Source organism: Cyberlindnera jadinii, assembly GCF_001661405.1.
Source record: "Cyberlindnera jadinii NRRL Y-1542 unplaced genomic scaffold CYBJAscaffold_8, whole genome shotgun sequence".
Taxonomy (NCBI): domain Eukaryota; kingdom Fungi; phylum Ascomycota; class Saccharomycetes; order Phaffomycetales; family Wickerhamomycetaceae; genus Williopsis; species Williopsis jadinii.
In genome coordinates this window covers 95,130-111,216 of record NW_017963659.1, presented here as the reverse complement: position 1 = coordinate 111,216, position 16,087 = coordinate 95,130, and the positions used below count along the sequence as shown (strand labels likewise).

The following is a 16,087-nucleotide window of genomic DNA, read 5'->3' as shown; positions in this document are numbered from 1 at the left end:
CTCCTAAACAACATAGAGAGGTTGTGACCGTACTGAGGAGATGGTGTCTACAAAGCCGTGGCTTGTATCAAAGGAGAATTATTATTCTGTGCTGGAGATTTGTACACCGAATGTCAATCACGTGGAGCTGATCGAGATCAAGAAGTCATACAGAAGGTTGGCACTTCTGTATCACCCGGATAAAGGTCATAAAGCTGCAGATGTCTTGTTCCAAAGGCTACAAGAAGCGTACGAAGTGCTGACAGACAATGCTCAGAGGAAGGACTACCATGGATGGTATAGGTCCAGATTCAAGACGACATCTGTGTCGCAAGATGCATTGGATAAAGAGATTCAGAAGAGACAGAAGATTGTGGATCAGTTCTTGTCAGAAGATGAGAAGCAAAGGTTGAAGGAACAGAAGGAACAGGAGCTACGGAAAGAAGCTGAGAGAGCTGCTGCTGTGAAGAGGGAGAAGCAGAGACGTGCCAGGGAAAAGGCCCGTCAGGAGAGAATTAGAGAAGCTGAACGACTGAAGAAACTAGAGGAGAAGAGAAAACGTGAAGAGGAAGTGCTGGAGAAGCGTCGTCAAGAGGAGAAGGCCAGGGCTGAGGAACGCATCAGAAATATGAAAAGAGAAGAGGAATTGCTTAAGCAAGAACGGTACAAAGCAAGGGCCAAGCATGGGAATGAGCACTTGTCCAAGACCGAGTATTTTGATAAGTTGTCCAAGCTGCAAAATGAATCAACAGCAATGGCTGAGGAACGTAATAAACTTACAGAGGAATCAGAAAGATTGGCCAAGAAAGCCACTCTCATTAGAAACTCTGCCGAGAATGCTTTTGCAAAGGCCAAGCTCAAATACGAACGAGAAATGGAAAAGTCCAAGCTACAGTTTGAAAAGGCATTGGCCCTTGATTTGGAGTCCGATGCGATTCATGAGAATTTACTGGATGCTTTGGACCAGTACGAGGAACTGACGAGTATTTACACTGAAAAGTACGGTGTTCCTGATGATGAGATGGATGAAGAAGATGGAGATAGCGATACGGACGATGACATTGTAAAGGATGAAATCCCAAGTACATTCAACAAGAAGGATACATCTACAAGTGCATCGTCAACTTCACCAAGGCCACTATCAGCGAATGAATATGTCCAGAAATACGGCAGTCCTTTGAACAAGGGGAATGGATACACTGAGACTTCTCCTCTTAAATTCAATTGGACAGCCAACTCTGATTCTTCAAAGTCTCCTAATTCGTCCAACTTGAACACAAATGTTTCCAGCCCAAGTACAGCTAAGTCCAACACGACAAGAAGGCATGCAAGTGGGGTCAAACATCGCACGACACGGAGAACTCAACAAAGAACAACTCCCCAGTCACACTTTACATTTGCCACACCCTCAACCCTTGTCAATAACAGTCAGAACTCATCTACACCACAAAGGTCGGAGCCCTCATCGGCCGAATCAGCTTCCGCCAAATCTCCACTCTTTGGCAACACATCCGATATAAGTCACCCCGATACATCCTCAACGAAATCTACAACATCTTCAACCTTTTCCTTTGATACGACAGCTACGGCATTTGCAGCTACGAAGACGGCAATGCCATTCTCATTCGCCTCAAATTCCACAGAGTCTGGTTTCAAATCAAGCTTCTCAAATTCAGCACAGCCGGCATTTGGAATGAATTTTACATTCTCAAGCTGAGGCCCTAGGCCATCTCTGGACAGTTATTTAGCAAGCTTGAAGTATTCGGTCATCAAGTGTTTTAGATATGTCTCAACGATGTGTATATATCCCCCTAAAATATGTAGTATAGAATGTCTATCTGTGTTTTCGCTTCATAACACTACACTTCTGTTTCTAGTCTGAGAATTTGGTCTATTCCTGATCTTAACAACCGCCATCTATCAAACATTGGTGAGTGTTGTGCATCGTATTACGGGCATAAACCCATGTTTCCTGTAGGAGACTTCTACCGTTGTGCCGTGCAGCTCACGCCTTACACTTGTTAATTGTGTGTTCTTGCCAATGGTGAAACAGGCTCCACCAAGACAAACTCGTCAATTTGCTTGTCGGTGCATTCAACCCTAGCTTCTGGCTCATACCCTTCCCTGGCATTGTTCAATCTCTGGTTCTCTTGGGCCGATCGTAACGCAGTGGTTGTAGCGTCATCATCATACTGAAAATCTAACAACGATGGCATTGGGTCAGCTGATAATAAATTCCAAACAGAGTCACTGTTCGTATATCTGCACATATCAACTTGGTAATGTGGAATGGTGGGTGCCTGATCAGCAATGGAACCCAGGTCATTTTTTTCACTCTTGAGGACCTTCCTCATGACCTTCAACTTGTTTGGTCCCAACATTGAAGGATGTTGTGTGTTTTTAATAGGTGAAGATTGCCGAAACACAACGACTAGAAGTAGAGCTGCCAACACCACCACGAGTAGAGTTGGTCCTAAAATAGCTCCACCATGCTTATGCCCGAGGGTATAAGTTTGCATAGGGGATTCCATGAGAGTCATGTGATTATCGGTAAGGAATACTAATTCAACATGCCCTTGGTAGGGTTAGTAATCTGCAACTCGGACTGTTAGCAATTCCCCCAGAGATATGCAAATCAAAAGAGGGACGCAGCATCTTTCATGAGCCCAATCCACTCTCTTTCATTTGTTTCTCTCTTGAGATCGGTCATACTCACTGTACTTTGTCAAAAAGAAGACAATACGACAGAAGTGTCGAAAACATGTAAGGGTAAGGTGTAATAAAATGAACAGACAAGTCGTTGCGAGTACGTAAGAATATTTCCAGTGCCGCATCCAAGTGCAGTCCCTGATCATCCGTGGATCTTTTAATTTAGCGATTACCAGTGCATACTCCTTTGAAATGCGAATGTTCGGCGTGTAGGTCATGGTCGTATACAAATTAGCCACCTTATAGCATATGGGTTGTATAGGTACGTGCTCTAATATCAATAGCCGATCTCTTTGGAGCAAAACAACACGATACATGCGTACTTGCCTGTTTCACAATCACGCTGTGTGATATAGTTTGAGGGGCTGCGTCGGTTTTGTGTCACCAAGATATGCAAGAGACGTTAATCCACAGAAATGCGGCTCCTGTGTAGTTCGGCCGTGAAAATGTCTGGGTGTTACTGAATAAAGTTTGATTTGAGTTTGGCCTTTGAGGTGCTTCCTGCATGATTACGCACTGGTATTCTTCCAGAAAATAGGAACATACATACAGCTGCAGTGCTGCCAATGGGGAACGATTGCAAAAGAAAAAGCTATGAGGTAGCGACAAACTACTGGTGGAACCTTGCTTTGCTCTGGAGATGGAGAGAAAAATGGCAACAGCTACTAGCCAATCAAGTGCTTGGCATATAGCATATGTGTTTCAGTGTTCAAATATATACGAGCCATGCATAGTTGAATGGCGTGCATTCTCGGGGCTCATTTCGAGCATCCTGTATGGCATCTATGACTGCGCCGCAATTGTGGTAGGGTGGACGTGTGAACAGCACAGCAGAAGAAAGGATCATCACCGACAACAGCAACTTTTTAAAACTGCAGGAGCGCTTGGGAGAGGGAGGGAAAATGTAGAGTGCGTGTGCGCAAGGAGTTATAAAAACTACAACGCACAACACTTTAAAGTTTTGCGCTCCATAGTCTGCCGTGCAGTGTGCAGCACGGTTTTTTTTAGTTTGGATTAAAGAGCCGAAGGTTGATATTCAATCGATTAAGGGGGGGCGGAGAGACCAAAGAGCACCAAAGAGAACCAAGTGAAGGAAGGAGGAAATGGAACAAGAACTGGGGAACTAGGGATATTAGTGATGGGCCAATATGAGAAGGCGCATATTGGTTATAACTTTAAGTACGCTTAGCTGGTTATAATATGTACGACCTGCTGTGTTGAATGTGTGCCCAAGAGCGTGAGGCCGTAACACTCATGGTTGCATACCGCTTGGAAATTTCAACTTTTTTAAGCTTCGAAATATTGTTTGCCTCATTGACATTAACTGTCTCGTTCTCGACTCTGCTTTTTTTTATATAAATTCGTTGATTTTAACCTCATATCTTTCCTCTCTGGTGCTTGGACTAGTCATATACTTTGATTGATTGTTGTAGATGATGTCGATTACTTACAACGCTCCTCAGAAGATAAAGCTACCTGGCCTTAAAGAGTCATTTCCCATACCTCCACGTGATGTTCCAATGGCAAACAGCTCTACCAGTTTAATACTGGACAGTCCACCGTATACACAACAGCAGTACATGGTTCCAGTCTCCCACGCACCATATAGCACTCCACAAGTTCCCTCATTTGCACAGTACTCACCACAGACGCCGCTGGCTATGAATACAACTGTCCAGTTTCCAAATTACCCTTATCCTTACATATCACGTCATTACCAATCACATATCCCACAGCATACACAACAGACTCAAAACGGCTACGTTACATTTATGCCATCAAATTTTCAACACGGTCAAGCTGGTCTTGAGCTTGCGGAATTTGACAAGCCCAAACAGTACAGTCTATGGAGCACCGATGATGATCGACTTCTACGTCACTTGAAAGAGGAGAAACACTTGGGTTGGAGAGAAATTGCGATGCACTTCAACTCTCGAACTGCTAGTGGTTGTCAATTTAGATGGAGAAGACTTATGGGTTTAGAGAAGGATCGCAAGAGAAGAAAGAAAGTTAGCTCACTTAAGAAGCTACTAAATTGAAGAAGGATGGCAATGCATGTATATTTGCTGCTTTGACAAGTTCTGTAGTGTCCATTGAAAGATGTAGTGATCGTATTGACCTTTTGAAACATGTTTGAATATTGTCTGAAAGCAAATGGCACGTAATCTGACACCCAGTGCTTATTGCATCATTAAAGAAAATGCGCTGCAACTAGCAGCAGAGTTGTATTTTTGGGCTTTCAAATTTTAAAATAAGCGACAATTCTATCCCGATCGGTAAATACTCTATCATCTAGATACAGATAGTTCCATGAACTTTGTTTAAATTATGTGGGCATATCCATCTCCCTTAATTCTCTTGTCAAGGCTGGAAAACCTAGAATGAATCAAACTGTTCTATTAGGAACGAGTCGGAGCTTCTTACTCAATGCGTAACGGACTCCTATTCTGAGGCGGTTTTCTAAGAAGTTGGCTTTATACCCATGCTTTGATACTGACATTATAGTACATACTACATAGGTGCACACAGCGCATATGAAACCCTTACAAAAAAGAAACTAGGGTAAGCTCAAAATGAATATGTTTTTTAAAGAAAAATACAGTGCTTATGAGACCAGAACATGGTCTAGATCAATCAACTAGTATGAATGTTAGTAGATAGACAAGAACGCTGCAACCAATTTATCTCATGTCAATAGTAAATATGCGCTTGTGGTCTTAGACTATACTAAATTACATTCTTCTGAATCAATGAGAAGCTTAGGTGGAACCATATGTTTCAAGTTTTATGTTCTACTGGTTCAGCAATGAGAAATGTTACATTAACATTGCTGAAAGTTGGAGGGGGTTGTCGTAGTATGTCCACCGTATAGCTCACACAATCAATGGCTGTAGTGAATAAGGTCCCTGGACCAGTTTCAAATATACCTTTGGTTTAGACTTTTGTCTGAGGCTTGAGGTGCATAGGACGCAGAGTCTATACAGAAACCAGCATGAACCTATCCAAAACCCACAGAGCTCAGGATGTCTAACTTCTGAGTCACCGGTATTCTTTTGTAACTTTTTTTACCGTGAACACCGATGGTCATAAGAGGACTTGCAAACAATGACAGGTCCAGAACCAACTTATCTAATGAGTTCAATGCGCTTTATCGTTAGTTTTTCTTGATTGAACCCCACTATTTTTATAATAATACTGTCGAATCTAAACGCTCGTAGTCCCCGACTAACTTACTATTCATTTATCAATGTGTAGCGCATTGTTATTGGCAAATTGATTCCTGTGGCTGCCGAAATAAATGTCAGTACAAAATGCGGCAGTGGAAATGCATCGTTGAAAATATGAAGGTACGGTGCTACTTGAAAATTTGTTGGGTGGAGTCTTATTATTTTCATGCCTACCATGATTCATAGCCGGTAAAAACGTAGTGACAATACAGGTAGCATATCGTCCTTATATTTTATATGTACCATTCGTAATTGAAATTGTCATTTGTATGCCCAGTTTGCCACCTGCATTTAAATCATTTGTCGATTTTCATGTACTAATATGCATTTTGTGCATTCACAAACCTCTAACCACAGTCTGAGGGCATTCACGGCTTACAAGCATAAAGACACAACACCTTGGAACATTTTGAGGATAATACGGTATTCTCAATTCCCTTCCGCCAGTGGTTGCATTTCAGCGGTACGATTTTAAACACAGAGCCAGCGATTCCGCATGACGCTGATAGACTTTGCCAGCGAACAGTACTGGATAAACCCATACGTAAAACATGCCCCAAAAACCGGTCATCTGTTCGCTGACCATAATCACTGCATCCTAGTTAGGGTCGTTTCTGGTATGTTTTTGTACATTTGGTGTTAAGTGTATACAACTGAAGGTATGATTTAAAACATCGGTGTCCGCCAGTGAGTGGATAGCGACCTCAAGCTTCAAGCTTCAAAGTTCAATGTCGTGCCAAGGTGACGTAAGTTGATGTTCATGGCAGTAGAAGCTGCAGCCTTTAGGCCCCAAACTCAAATATGGCTTCCTCGCATAAAACATCTAACTTTATTATTCCATTTTCTGATTGGAAAAGCCAATGCTGACTCTGCTACTACAGATTTTCAGATAAGGTTTGAAGATGTAAGAGCAGCATAAGTCATCAATTAACAGGTTTCCATTGATGAGCTCAAAGTGCGCCACCATGATATGTTGGATTATTCAAATGTATTCTACATCTTTTGTACGTATGCTTGATTTGGAACAGAGGACCTTATAACATGGCGTCCAAAAGCACTCCTTGTGTTTTTTTGCAGGATGTCCTTACCACAATGCATACATGGCGATTTATGAAGCCCTACCTCTACTCAGATACCAGGTGAGCTCTGAGTACTATATTTATCTCAGAGATGACCTTAGTGCAAACAGCTTTTGGTAACTCTAGAACCTTATGTATAGCACGAGCTTTAATCAGATCAGTATGAACATAACACGCATAATAAATCATTGTCAATCACGGCAAATTTAATTCTTTACACTTCATTGTAGATATATCTAATTAAAATGATGTGTATTGAATAATCTCTACAGGGATGACCACTTAGACAGCACGGCTTAGAATACTGGAATAATTATACATTATTCCGACTGTTTGTAGACCCCAATGTTCGCTATGGTTCGAATGAAACAAATTTTTTGCATACAAGATAGACTGGTGGAACCTAGAACGTATTAAAGTCTAATTTTTCATTCTGATATTACGAAGGACTATTCGAATTTTAACGTAATGATGATAGCACTCAGTTAAGTGTTTCCATGGCTGATAGACATACATCTTGCGTGTCAACAAATTTGCTGGCTTACAAACTATAGTTCACTTTAAAAAAACTGCTGGAGTACCTCAAACCCCAACCCATTTGATCACCCATACCTCCCAACTACATGTATCCATGTTGAATGTGGTGAGAAGCCAACGATTGGCTGGATGTTTTTTCCGAGAAAAGGCTTGAATATTGTCAAACTGAAATTATGCATGTAGGAGCACATGTCTACACATAAATGCACATCCGCTGATGAGTATATGCTACATTTCCCAAGCTGGTACAAATTGGCAAGGTAAAAACAATTCACAGACTCAAGTTGAGCTGTCGCTTGCAAACGGGTTTGTAACTTAGATGTCGTTGGTGTATTCTTCTATGCTTTCTTAACACTTAAGGTTTCCCGCTGGAAACCCCACTCAATTTTGGGGCATTGTTGCGGGCATAATTTATGTTGCTTTATTTCTACGGTTCCAAACTCAAATTGAACCAAAATGATTCACAAATACACAGGGAGAGAAGACGTTATGGCATTATTTGAGCTTGTATGCTCCTCTTAAAAAAAGCTGTAGGACATGAGGTTAACTTGGTTTTGATTCTGACTGTCCGTTCCACAAACAAATGTGGATCATGACAATATATTCCGAAAGTTGTCCCCACTCGCCAACGTCGTGTGCATCACTTTGAATGATGAAAAATTGGGGTCGCCATAGTGATGGTGATAAAGGTAGTTGTAACTATTGCATTTGAATGATGGTTTTTGATGCATAGTGCATACGGTACCATCTATGGAGGCGGAATATGCGTAAAACATATAGAAACTTGAGCACACGCTATTTGTTCTTTGCTTTTGCAGCTCATATGCGTAATTGATGAGTTAATTCTAGCTTGACCAACTGAAAAAGTTTTTAAAGTGCATGTTCGATGTTAGATGCAAGCCCGAATGATATGCAATCACATAATGTATTGAATCGTTTAGGAGGCAACATATGTTATACCGTAGTCGTTGTATATTCAAATGCATCGGTTCGTAAGACACAGCAGACGTGGTTGATTTTTCTATTGTGGCTCTGTTTTTTTTTCACTTCAATAGTTGATCATTATGGGACAAAAAATATTGTATTCTTATCTACTATTTAGTTTGCATATATTTTGAAGCCTGTGAATCTGATGTTCATTACTCCAACAAATATGGAGTTCCAGGTTAATGATGTCTATTAATTGGCTCTGCCACTTTTCCATAAGGTATGGATCAAATGATTTACGTTGACTCATTAGTCGTACCTTGTGATTCTGTGAACTTTCTGGAGCATTTCGGACTGGATTAATCACACCTGATACGGCAACCCGCATGTAATGGGTATATTGTAGGTGCATGTCCTTGAAAATCTGCACACATCCTCTAGAGCTCGAAAGATAAGCCACCCAATGTATAAGCACATCCCTTTGCAATCTGCTTTGGTACACACGGTGAGCAGATTGGACGCACTGGTGTGAAATTTGAACAATTGGGCGCCATAACCACCTTAGACTCAGACATTACTGTTCCGCCATATGTATGTAACCGAGAAAATTTGTCAACAGTTGGAAATATGTATCTCCTCTAACGTCATGGCTTTAAGAACTCTCTGTGCCCCATCGCCTGCATACACATGCTCCTGTTACTTCTTGATGGTTGTAGTCCAGGTTACAGTTCGTATAGCATTTCATGCTGTGTATGAGCATGCAATTGGATTGTTCATATTGGTCATACATGTCATGAAGGTTTGTCTTAGATCGTATTAAGGTCTTGGTAAGCTGAAAGTTAATTGTATAAAGACATCAAGCATATTAATTGCATGATAACGAACTTCAAACTGTACGGTAACTGCTTGCCATATATACTGATAACTTTAAACTAACTCGGCATGGATTTTCCATATATTATGCGGTACACGTTGTTCACAGGATGAAGTGAAAGTGTACATGAATGCACTTGGAACAAGCAAATAATAACTCAGTGACTAGATATATGTGTATGCGACCTTAAAGCGAAACCACTTCGTATACGGGTCCAATAATCTGTCACTTCGACTTACCCAACTTCTGGTGAGTGTGGAGTTCGAGTCAGGGAAAAAATTCTATTTCTAGAAATGGCTTCCATTTTGCATTCCAACTCTTGCTCTCCTGTCCTCCAACTAGCTAAGATATACGCCTTGTAATTTAGCACCGTGAGTTTGACGATACGTTTTGTAAAGCCATCGATAACGTTTGTTGTCTTCGAACAGCCTTCAACTGCTCAACACACGGTTTACAGTCTATATTCTAAACAAGCTGGTCAAGTTTGCTGGGAAACACAGTCCGAAGCAGTGACGCTGAGTCCTTGCATCAGCCGCTCTCTTTTCCGTTACGGTATCACGATAAGCTCATTTCTTCTGGCTGAGTCCGCCAATACCCGCAAAGGGTTACAACTGTTGCGCAAAAAGGTGCCCTTTTGTAGACTCTTGCCCCAAATGTGAAACTGCTGTCAAGGCACGAAAAGGACCAGCAAAATGATAGCAAAACTGATTTATGGCAGGAAAAGCGTCCGATATGGGTAATTCAAGCCTTAAAATTAAAACCCTTCCCGCAAGGAACATTCTACGAAGCATACAAACGGACATTTGACAAGCTCCTTTTCCCCATCATTACGAAGAAAGAGCAGTTTAAAGTTGAAAAACGTCAACGGCATGACACGGATAACCTGGAAATTAAGCACGACGTTAAACTGCACCTCAACCGCTTGTCGCGCAGATTCCTTCTCATGATCCCTGTCGAAGAAGAACAACATTCACGGCTCTCGTGGTAAAATTGTGGCATTGGACCCCGGCAGCAAGCACTTCATCACTGGGTATTCTCCAACTGGGGTGTCCTTTCATTTCTCATTGGACAGGGGTAAAGTAATGGCGTTAAAGGAGAAGATAGGCATGATACAGGCCGCGAGGAAGTCAAATCAATGTCGCAAACTATACAAAATGTAATAAGTATAGTGACTGACAATCATTGGCGAATCATAAGACATCTAACATCATCGTACGAAAACATCGTGCTACCACCATTTGAAAGTTAAGAATTGGTAAGCATGAGCAGGAACCGCGGGATGAACAAAAACTTGGTTATGTGCTTGCATTAAGCCTTTTACCAGCGTTTGGCCTTCAAATGTCAAGTCACGGGGACACGCCTCTCGAGAATGACTGAAGAGTACACGAGCAAGACATACACCGACTGCGGGACAGTAAATGACACACTGTCTCTGACCAACCACATCTTCTATTGTGCCTATTGCAACCTGTTTGTCGACCGCGACGTCAACGGCGTGCGCAATATCCTCATCGAATGTCTTTACCGCATCTCAATAGACACACACACAAGGAGTGCGTTCATGCTACTCTAAAGAAATCGCTACCTTTTTGCTGTCTCTTCCACTTTCCAAGGGGAGCACAAAATGGCACATTTTCATGAACGGCAAGTGACTGATCCTAGGGCATCAGTCAAATTAATCGTCAGACCACCCTAGGTATTACCTAAAACGCTTAAACATCTCATGTCTTTCGGTCTATCGAATTTGCCCCCCCCCCATGTCCCTCATGTCCAGGACTCCATGAGCATTGGTGTCCGGATGTGTTTCCCCGCATTTTTCCACGTCGACGCCTAAATCCTTCGCCCGCTGATTTCTTTTGGCATTTTGGTGCGTTTACCATTTTCGAACAAATCGCGCAGCTGTTTCCTAACGGTCAAGAAATGTTCTTTCTTTTTTATCCACTCTAAATCGAAGTTGATGACTTGCAAACCCTGAACCCAGTAAGTGGTCAGCTAAGTTTATTATTTTCAAGCTCCTTTGAGAAGTCTCTTACTTGAGTTTTCTCCACAGGGCTCTTGCTTCAAATATTGTTCCCAAAATCAGACCACATCGACGAATTGTACCGATCTCCCACTCAAGCGCTTGCTCTTCGTTCTTATCGGCCCAGGCTGCCCATGTTGATTGGGGTTCATCGCAATGGTACGATATTCACTCTCTCCCAACGCTGATGGTGGGCATCGTCGTTGGGGTTGGAAACAAAACTCCTCGGTAGTTTCAACTGCTCTTCGTCAGCATCCGGGGCAACTGCGTTTATGTAATCAGCGCCCCTGTTTCTCTACTGCGTAGAGCCTAAGACGAAAACCAGTGGTTGTAGGAAAACACACGCAAAACCCCAGAAATTTCGCGAACTTTTCCTTCCGTCTCCTACGCTCCCCCAATACTTTGTGCACACACAAAACGCACAAGAAACCGCGTAACCGAGGCACAAGGCTTTAAAGTGTCAGTTTTTACTCCGCATAAACCACCGTAGCGCGCGGGGCGACAAGAGACGAAGCTAAGCAGAATTTGCCAGAGGGAGAGGGAGACGGGAGCATCTACACGGTGGCTCCGGTTAGCTCAGCCTTGGTATAAATATGATGGATCTGCCCTGGTGAAGGCGTCTTCTTTCTGTAACTCGTTTAGTCACAGAGAAAGAGAAACACACAATGACCAACAATTTGCAAAAGGAAAGGGCTCAGCAAACGCTCAGTGTCGACAGCCTCAACGCGTTCCTGGACCCGGATCACAAGAACACCGCTGCCATCTACCAGCAGATCATCAACGACCCGGTGCTTGTCACTTCGAAAAGCTACTACGATTTGACCAAGCCGCAGTTGAGAGAGCTCTGTGCGCATAAGGTTAAGCGCTTGTCCAGTTACATTGAGAATGAGAGCTTTGAGGAGTTTGAGAACAGGCTGAGTTTACTCTCAGTGTCTGACCCAGCCGTCGCCACCAGAGTTGGTATCAACCTGGCGCTATTCTGTAACGCCATTAAGGGTAACGGTACCGATGACCAGATTGACTACTGGCTCAAAGAGAGAGGTACTTTGAAGTTGAGAGGAATCTACGGGTGCTTTGCCATGACCGAGCTGGGCCATGGCTCTAACGTTGCTGGTTTGGAGACGACAGCAACTTATAACCCGGAGAGACAAACGTTCACCATCAACACGCCAAACTTGGCTGCAACAAAATGGTGGATTGGTGGTGCTGCGCACTCTTCAAACCACGCTGCAGTTTATGCTAGGTTGATCTCTGGTGGTAAGGATTACGGTGTCAAGGTGTTTGTAGTTCAGTTGAGAGACTCAAACTTTGACTTGCTTCCTGGTGTCTCTATTGGTGATATTGGTTCCAAGATGGGTAGAGATGCCATTGACAATGGTTGGATCCAATTCAACAATGTGGAAATCCCAAGAGAGTATATGTTGCAGAAGTTTAGTACCATTGATCCAGATGGAACTGTCAACTTGACACCATTGGAGCAAATCTCCTACTCTGCTTTGCTCCAAGGTCGTGTCAGTATGGTTTTGGATTCCCACAGACATGGTGCCAGATACATCACGATTGCTCTGAGATACTCCATTGGTAGAGAACAATTTGGTGAGGTTGGTAAAGAGACTCAACTGATCGATTATACTCTTCATCAGTACCGTTTGTTGCCATACTTGTCTCTAGTTTACTTGCTTGGACCGGGTTCTCAAAAGCTCATGGCTAGTTACAACCGTATCTTGAATGATTTGTATGCAGCAAAGAACATCAAGAAGTCCATCACCGAATTGAAGGACCTGTTTGTTGCTTCTGCCTCTTTGAAATCTACAAACACTTGGTTGATTTCTCAGTTGATCGATGAGGCTAGACAAGCATGTGGTGGTCATGGATACCATGCCTACTCTGGTCTGGGTCGTGCTTTCCAGGACTGGTCTGTCCAACAAACTTGGGAAGGTGACAACAACGTTCTGGCCATCAACGCTGGTAGATCCATCATCAAGTACTACCAAGCAGCACAAAAGGGTAAGAAGATTGGTGAAGATTTTGCCTACTTGGGTGAAAACTTGCCTGCTGATTTGGACTTCTCAGATTTGAGATCTTACATCACTATCTGGGCTGCCATCATCCAAAAGGTTGCACAACACGCTTTGAAGATTTACAAGGGCAACTGGGAACTGGTTTCTCAAGAACGTTTGCTCCTTTCCAAGTTCCACTCCAATTACTACCTCCTTACTGCTTTCCTCGAACGTATTCAATCAGGTGAGTTGACTGGACAAGAGAAGGAGATTGCTATCACTATTTTCAAGCTGTACTCTTTGTACTTTGTCGATAAGTTCTCTGGAGTCTTTTTACAATTTAACTCTTTCCAGCCATCAAAATTGGGTGAGATTCAGACAGCTATCAAGGGCTTGTTTGCTCAGCTTAGACCACACTTGGTTGCCCTGACCGATGCATTCAAATACCCAGACGAGATTATCAATTCCTCTTTAGGTAACTTCAATGGTGATTTTTACAACAACTACTTTGGCGACATTATTCAAAACTACGGTAAGGGTGATAAGGCTCCATATTTGGATGTTCTTGCTAGTATGTTGGGTAGACCTGACCAAGAAGAGAGATTATTCCAATCAAGAACCAAGGATGTCTTGGAGAAGCTTGGTAACTGAAGCGGACGAGCTAATAAAAGAAAGGAGCAGGTTGTTTCTATTCAACTTTATAATGTGTATATGCCAATAACATTGATTTTATTTAACCAACAGATTCTGTATGACAATGCGATGGTGAATACATAATATGAATCTATTGTAGAGACCTGGAGTATGCCTGAAAGTGTATCACAGTGCTGAATCGTGCTTTTTTAAGGTACCAGATGTCACTATTTACCAGTCCACATGAGTTCCGAATAGATTGTAGGATAAGTTCGAATTAGTTACTCAATTCTTACATTACACTGAAGCATGGGTTCGATTATAATAAACTTTTATTAAAAACAAAGCACTAATTATTAATTATTAATTATTACTCAATAATGTTTTGCTTAGTTTTTTTAAAAAAAAAAATAGCTTATCAATATTTCTGATAAGAAATGGACTTATCATTGGCTTCATCATATCATATAATGATTAATTGGTATAATCAAATTAATGAAATGACAGTATCAGCAAGTTGGCAGAAAGTTTCATAGGATGGTCTTATCAATGTTAAATATTAATTTTGCGACATTGCTTTGAAGGCTTCAATTCAAACTCTCAAACGCTGATCTAGGTTTAAAGTCTTACATAGAGCACTTTGCTCCGACATTTATCCATACAATGCCTCTGCAAATGCTAGTACTTTCAACACTAGTTGACCACTTTTTCTATCTGGTCCTCTTTTGTTTACAACATTTGTTTTCAAATCCCACAGGCAGGATATCCATTTTGTTGAATCTAATGACACTCCGAAAGCGATGATGAGAACAGGTCCAACTCTCCACCTCAAACACCTCTGCTAGCTATTTGTGTTGATAAGTGAAGATTAGGCTAAAAAACCCAGCATAGGCCTTATTAGATGTGTTTCAGTACTATGTAAAATGGCTGGAAACTTTCCATGATTCGGATTACGATTTATTATAACACTGCGTTGTTGTTAATGTTAGTGGATGTTGCACGTTGAATTTTACGGTTTGTTAGTGGAGGTACGGTTGTAAATCCCAAAAAAAAAATGGACGAGACCGGAGTCGAACCGATGACCTCCTGCTTGCAAGGCAGGCGCGCTACCAACTACGCCACTCGCCCGTTCGGTGAAAACGAAAGAAGTGGACTATCTCAGACTGAGACTTAAGACCACTAATGATTGCCCGAAACACGATCATAATGATTGTGAGATTTCGAACGGCCTCCAATTCAACCTTCAGTTCAACCTCCAGTTGTCTTGTCCTCTAGAGGATATTACTTTAGGGCGTTCTTATATTTAAGTTGAGTCATTGGAGTTTCCTATTATATTCCAAGATTGTAAAAACATCAATTGAACGATAACAATTCTCCTTTTGCTCTTCTAAATCTCAGGCTTTAGAGCTCAAAAATAACAACATATCTACGAGAACCCAAGGTGTTACCCTTAGAGCATTTTTTAAGCGAATTTGACATCCGACAAGCGTGTGGGGTGTCTCTTAGAGCTTTATTAGTATATGAATTGGAAGTCAGTCTATTTGAGAGCATGCTTTTCTGGTTGCTCGAAGAGAAAGACAAAGAAACTGTGGGACCACGTTTCTGTCAGCTCACAACTTAGAAGTAGGTTGGGGTTGTTTGGCGAACTGATTCCTCTCGAGCAAGATTATACAGCTCTTCTGGGATGGAAATACCTCAAGTTTTAATGCTTGAACTGTCTGATATACCGTTATTAGGTGACTAAGACTCTGTAAGCTGTCACTGTGTAAAATCAATCTATGGATTATACATCTTCTTGCCCTCTAGTCATGCCTATATGATTGCAATTGGAATAGTGCTGGCGCCATAAACTACAATGTCGTGCTTTGAGAGCAGTTTTGGCTTCACGTCGTGGTTTAAACGTATTGGACCGCATCACAATTGCGCTTCAGATGGATTTACTGCTTTCATCAAAGCAAAAAAAAAAGAATGCGCGAGCCCGGAGTCGAACCGGGGGCTCCAAGATGGCAACTTGGAATTTTACCGCTAAACCACTCGCGCTTTTTGTTGAAAGTTTAAATATGCTCTTTACTAGCATGGATAGCTTAAGCGAGACTGTCTAG

The 16,087-nt window shown here is 42.0% G+C and overlaps 3 protein-coding genes and 2 non-coding genes across 5 annotated transcripts; 3 read left to right on the top strand and 2 right to left on the bottom strand.

Annotated features, from left to right (window-relative positions):
• Nucleotides 1-460: 460 nt before the first annotated feature.
• Nucleotides 461-1,747, top strand: CYBJADRAFT_168045 (uncharacterized protein; the record flags this gene model as incomplete). The annotated part of the gene is made up of 1 exon (XM_020215189.1): nt 461-1,747. A coding segment is annotated over one exon (1,236 nt), but the record flags the coding sequence as incomplete, so codon positions are not given.
• Nucleotides 1,748-3,726: 1,979 nt separating this feature from the next.
• Nucleotides 3,727-4,756, top strand: CYBJADRAFT_185115 (SANT/Myb-like DNA-binding domain-containing protein). Its single transcript, XM_020217163.1, has one exon. The coding sequence runs from the start codon at nt 4,122-4,124 to the stop codon at nt 4,725-4,727; it is 606 nt and encodes a 201-aa protein (XP_020070003.1). The 5' UTR covers nt 3,727-4,121; the 3' UTR covers nt 4,728-4,756.
• Nucleotides 4,757-12,017: 7,261 nt separating this feature from the next.
• Nucleotides 12,018-14,003, top strand: POX1 (acyl-CoA oxidase; the record flags this gene model as incomplete). Its single annotated transcript, XM_020216472.1, has 1 exon — nt 12,018-14,003. One exon carries the CDS (start codon nt 12,018-12,020, stop codon nt 14,001-14,003), a length of 1,986 nt encoding a protein of 661 aa, XP_020070002.1.
• A 1,037-nt stretch (nt 14,004-15,040) lies between these two features.
• Nucleotides 15,041-15,113, bottom strand: CYBJADRAFT_t108. The gene has a single exon. It is a non-coding gene; the product is annotated as a tRNA-Ala (tRNA).
• Nucleotides 15,114-15,954: 841 nt separating this feature from the next.
• On the bottom strand, nt 15,955-16,025 carry CYBJADRAFT_t107. The gene has a single exon. It is a non-coding gene; the product is annotated as a tRNA-Gly (tRNA).
• Between the last annotated feature and the right edge of the window lie 62 nt (nt 16,026-16,087).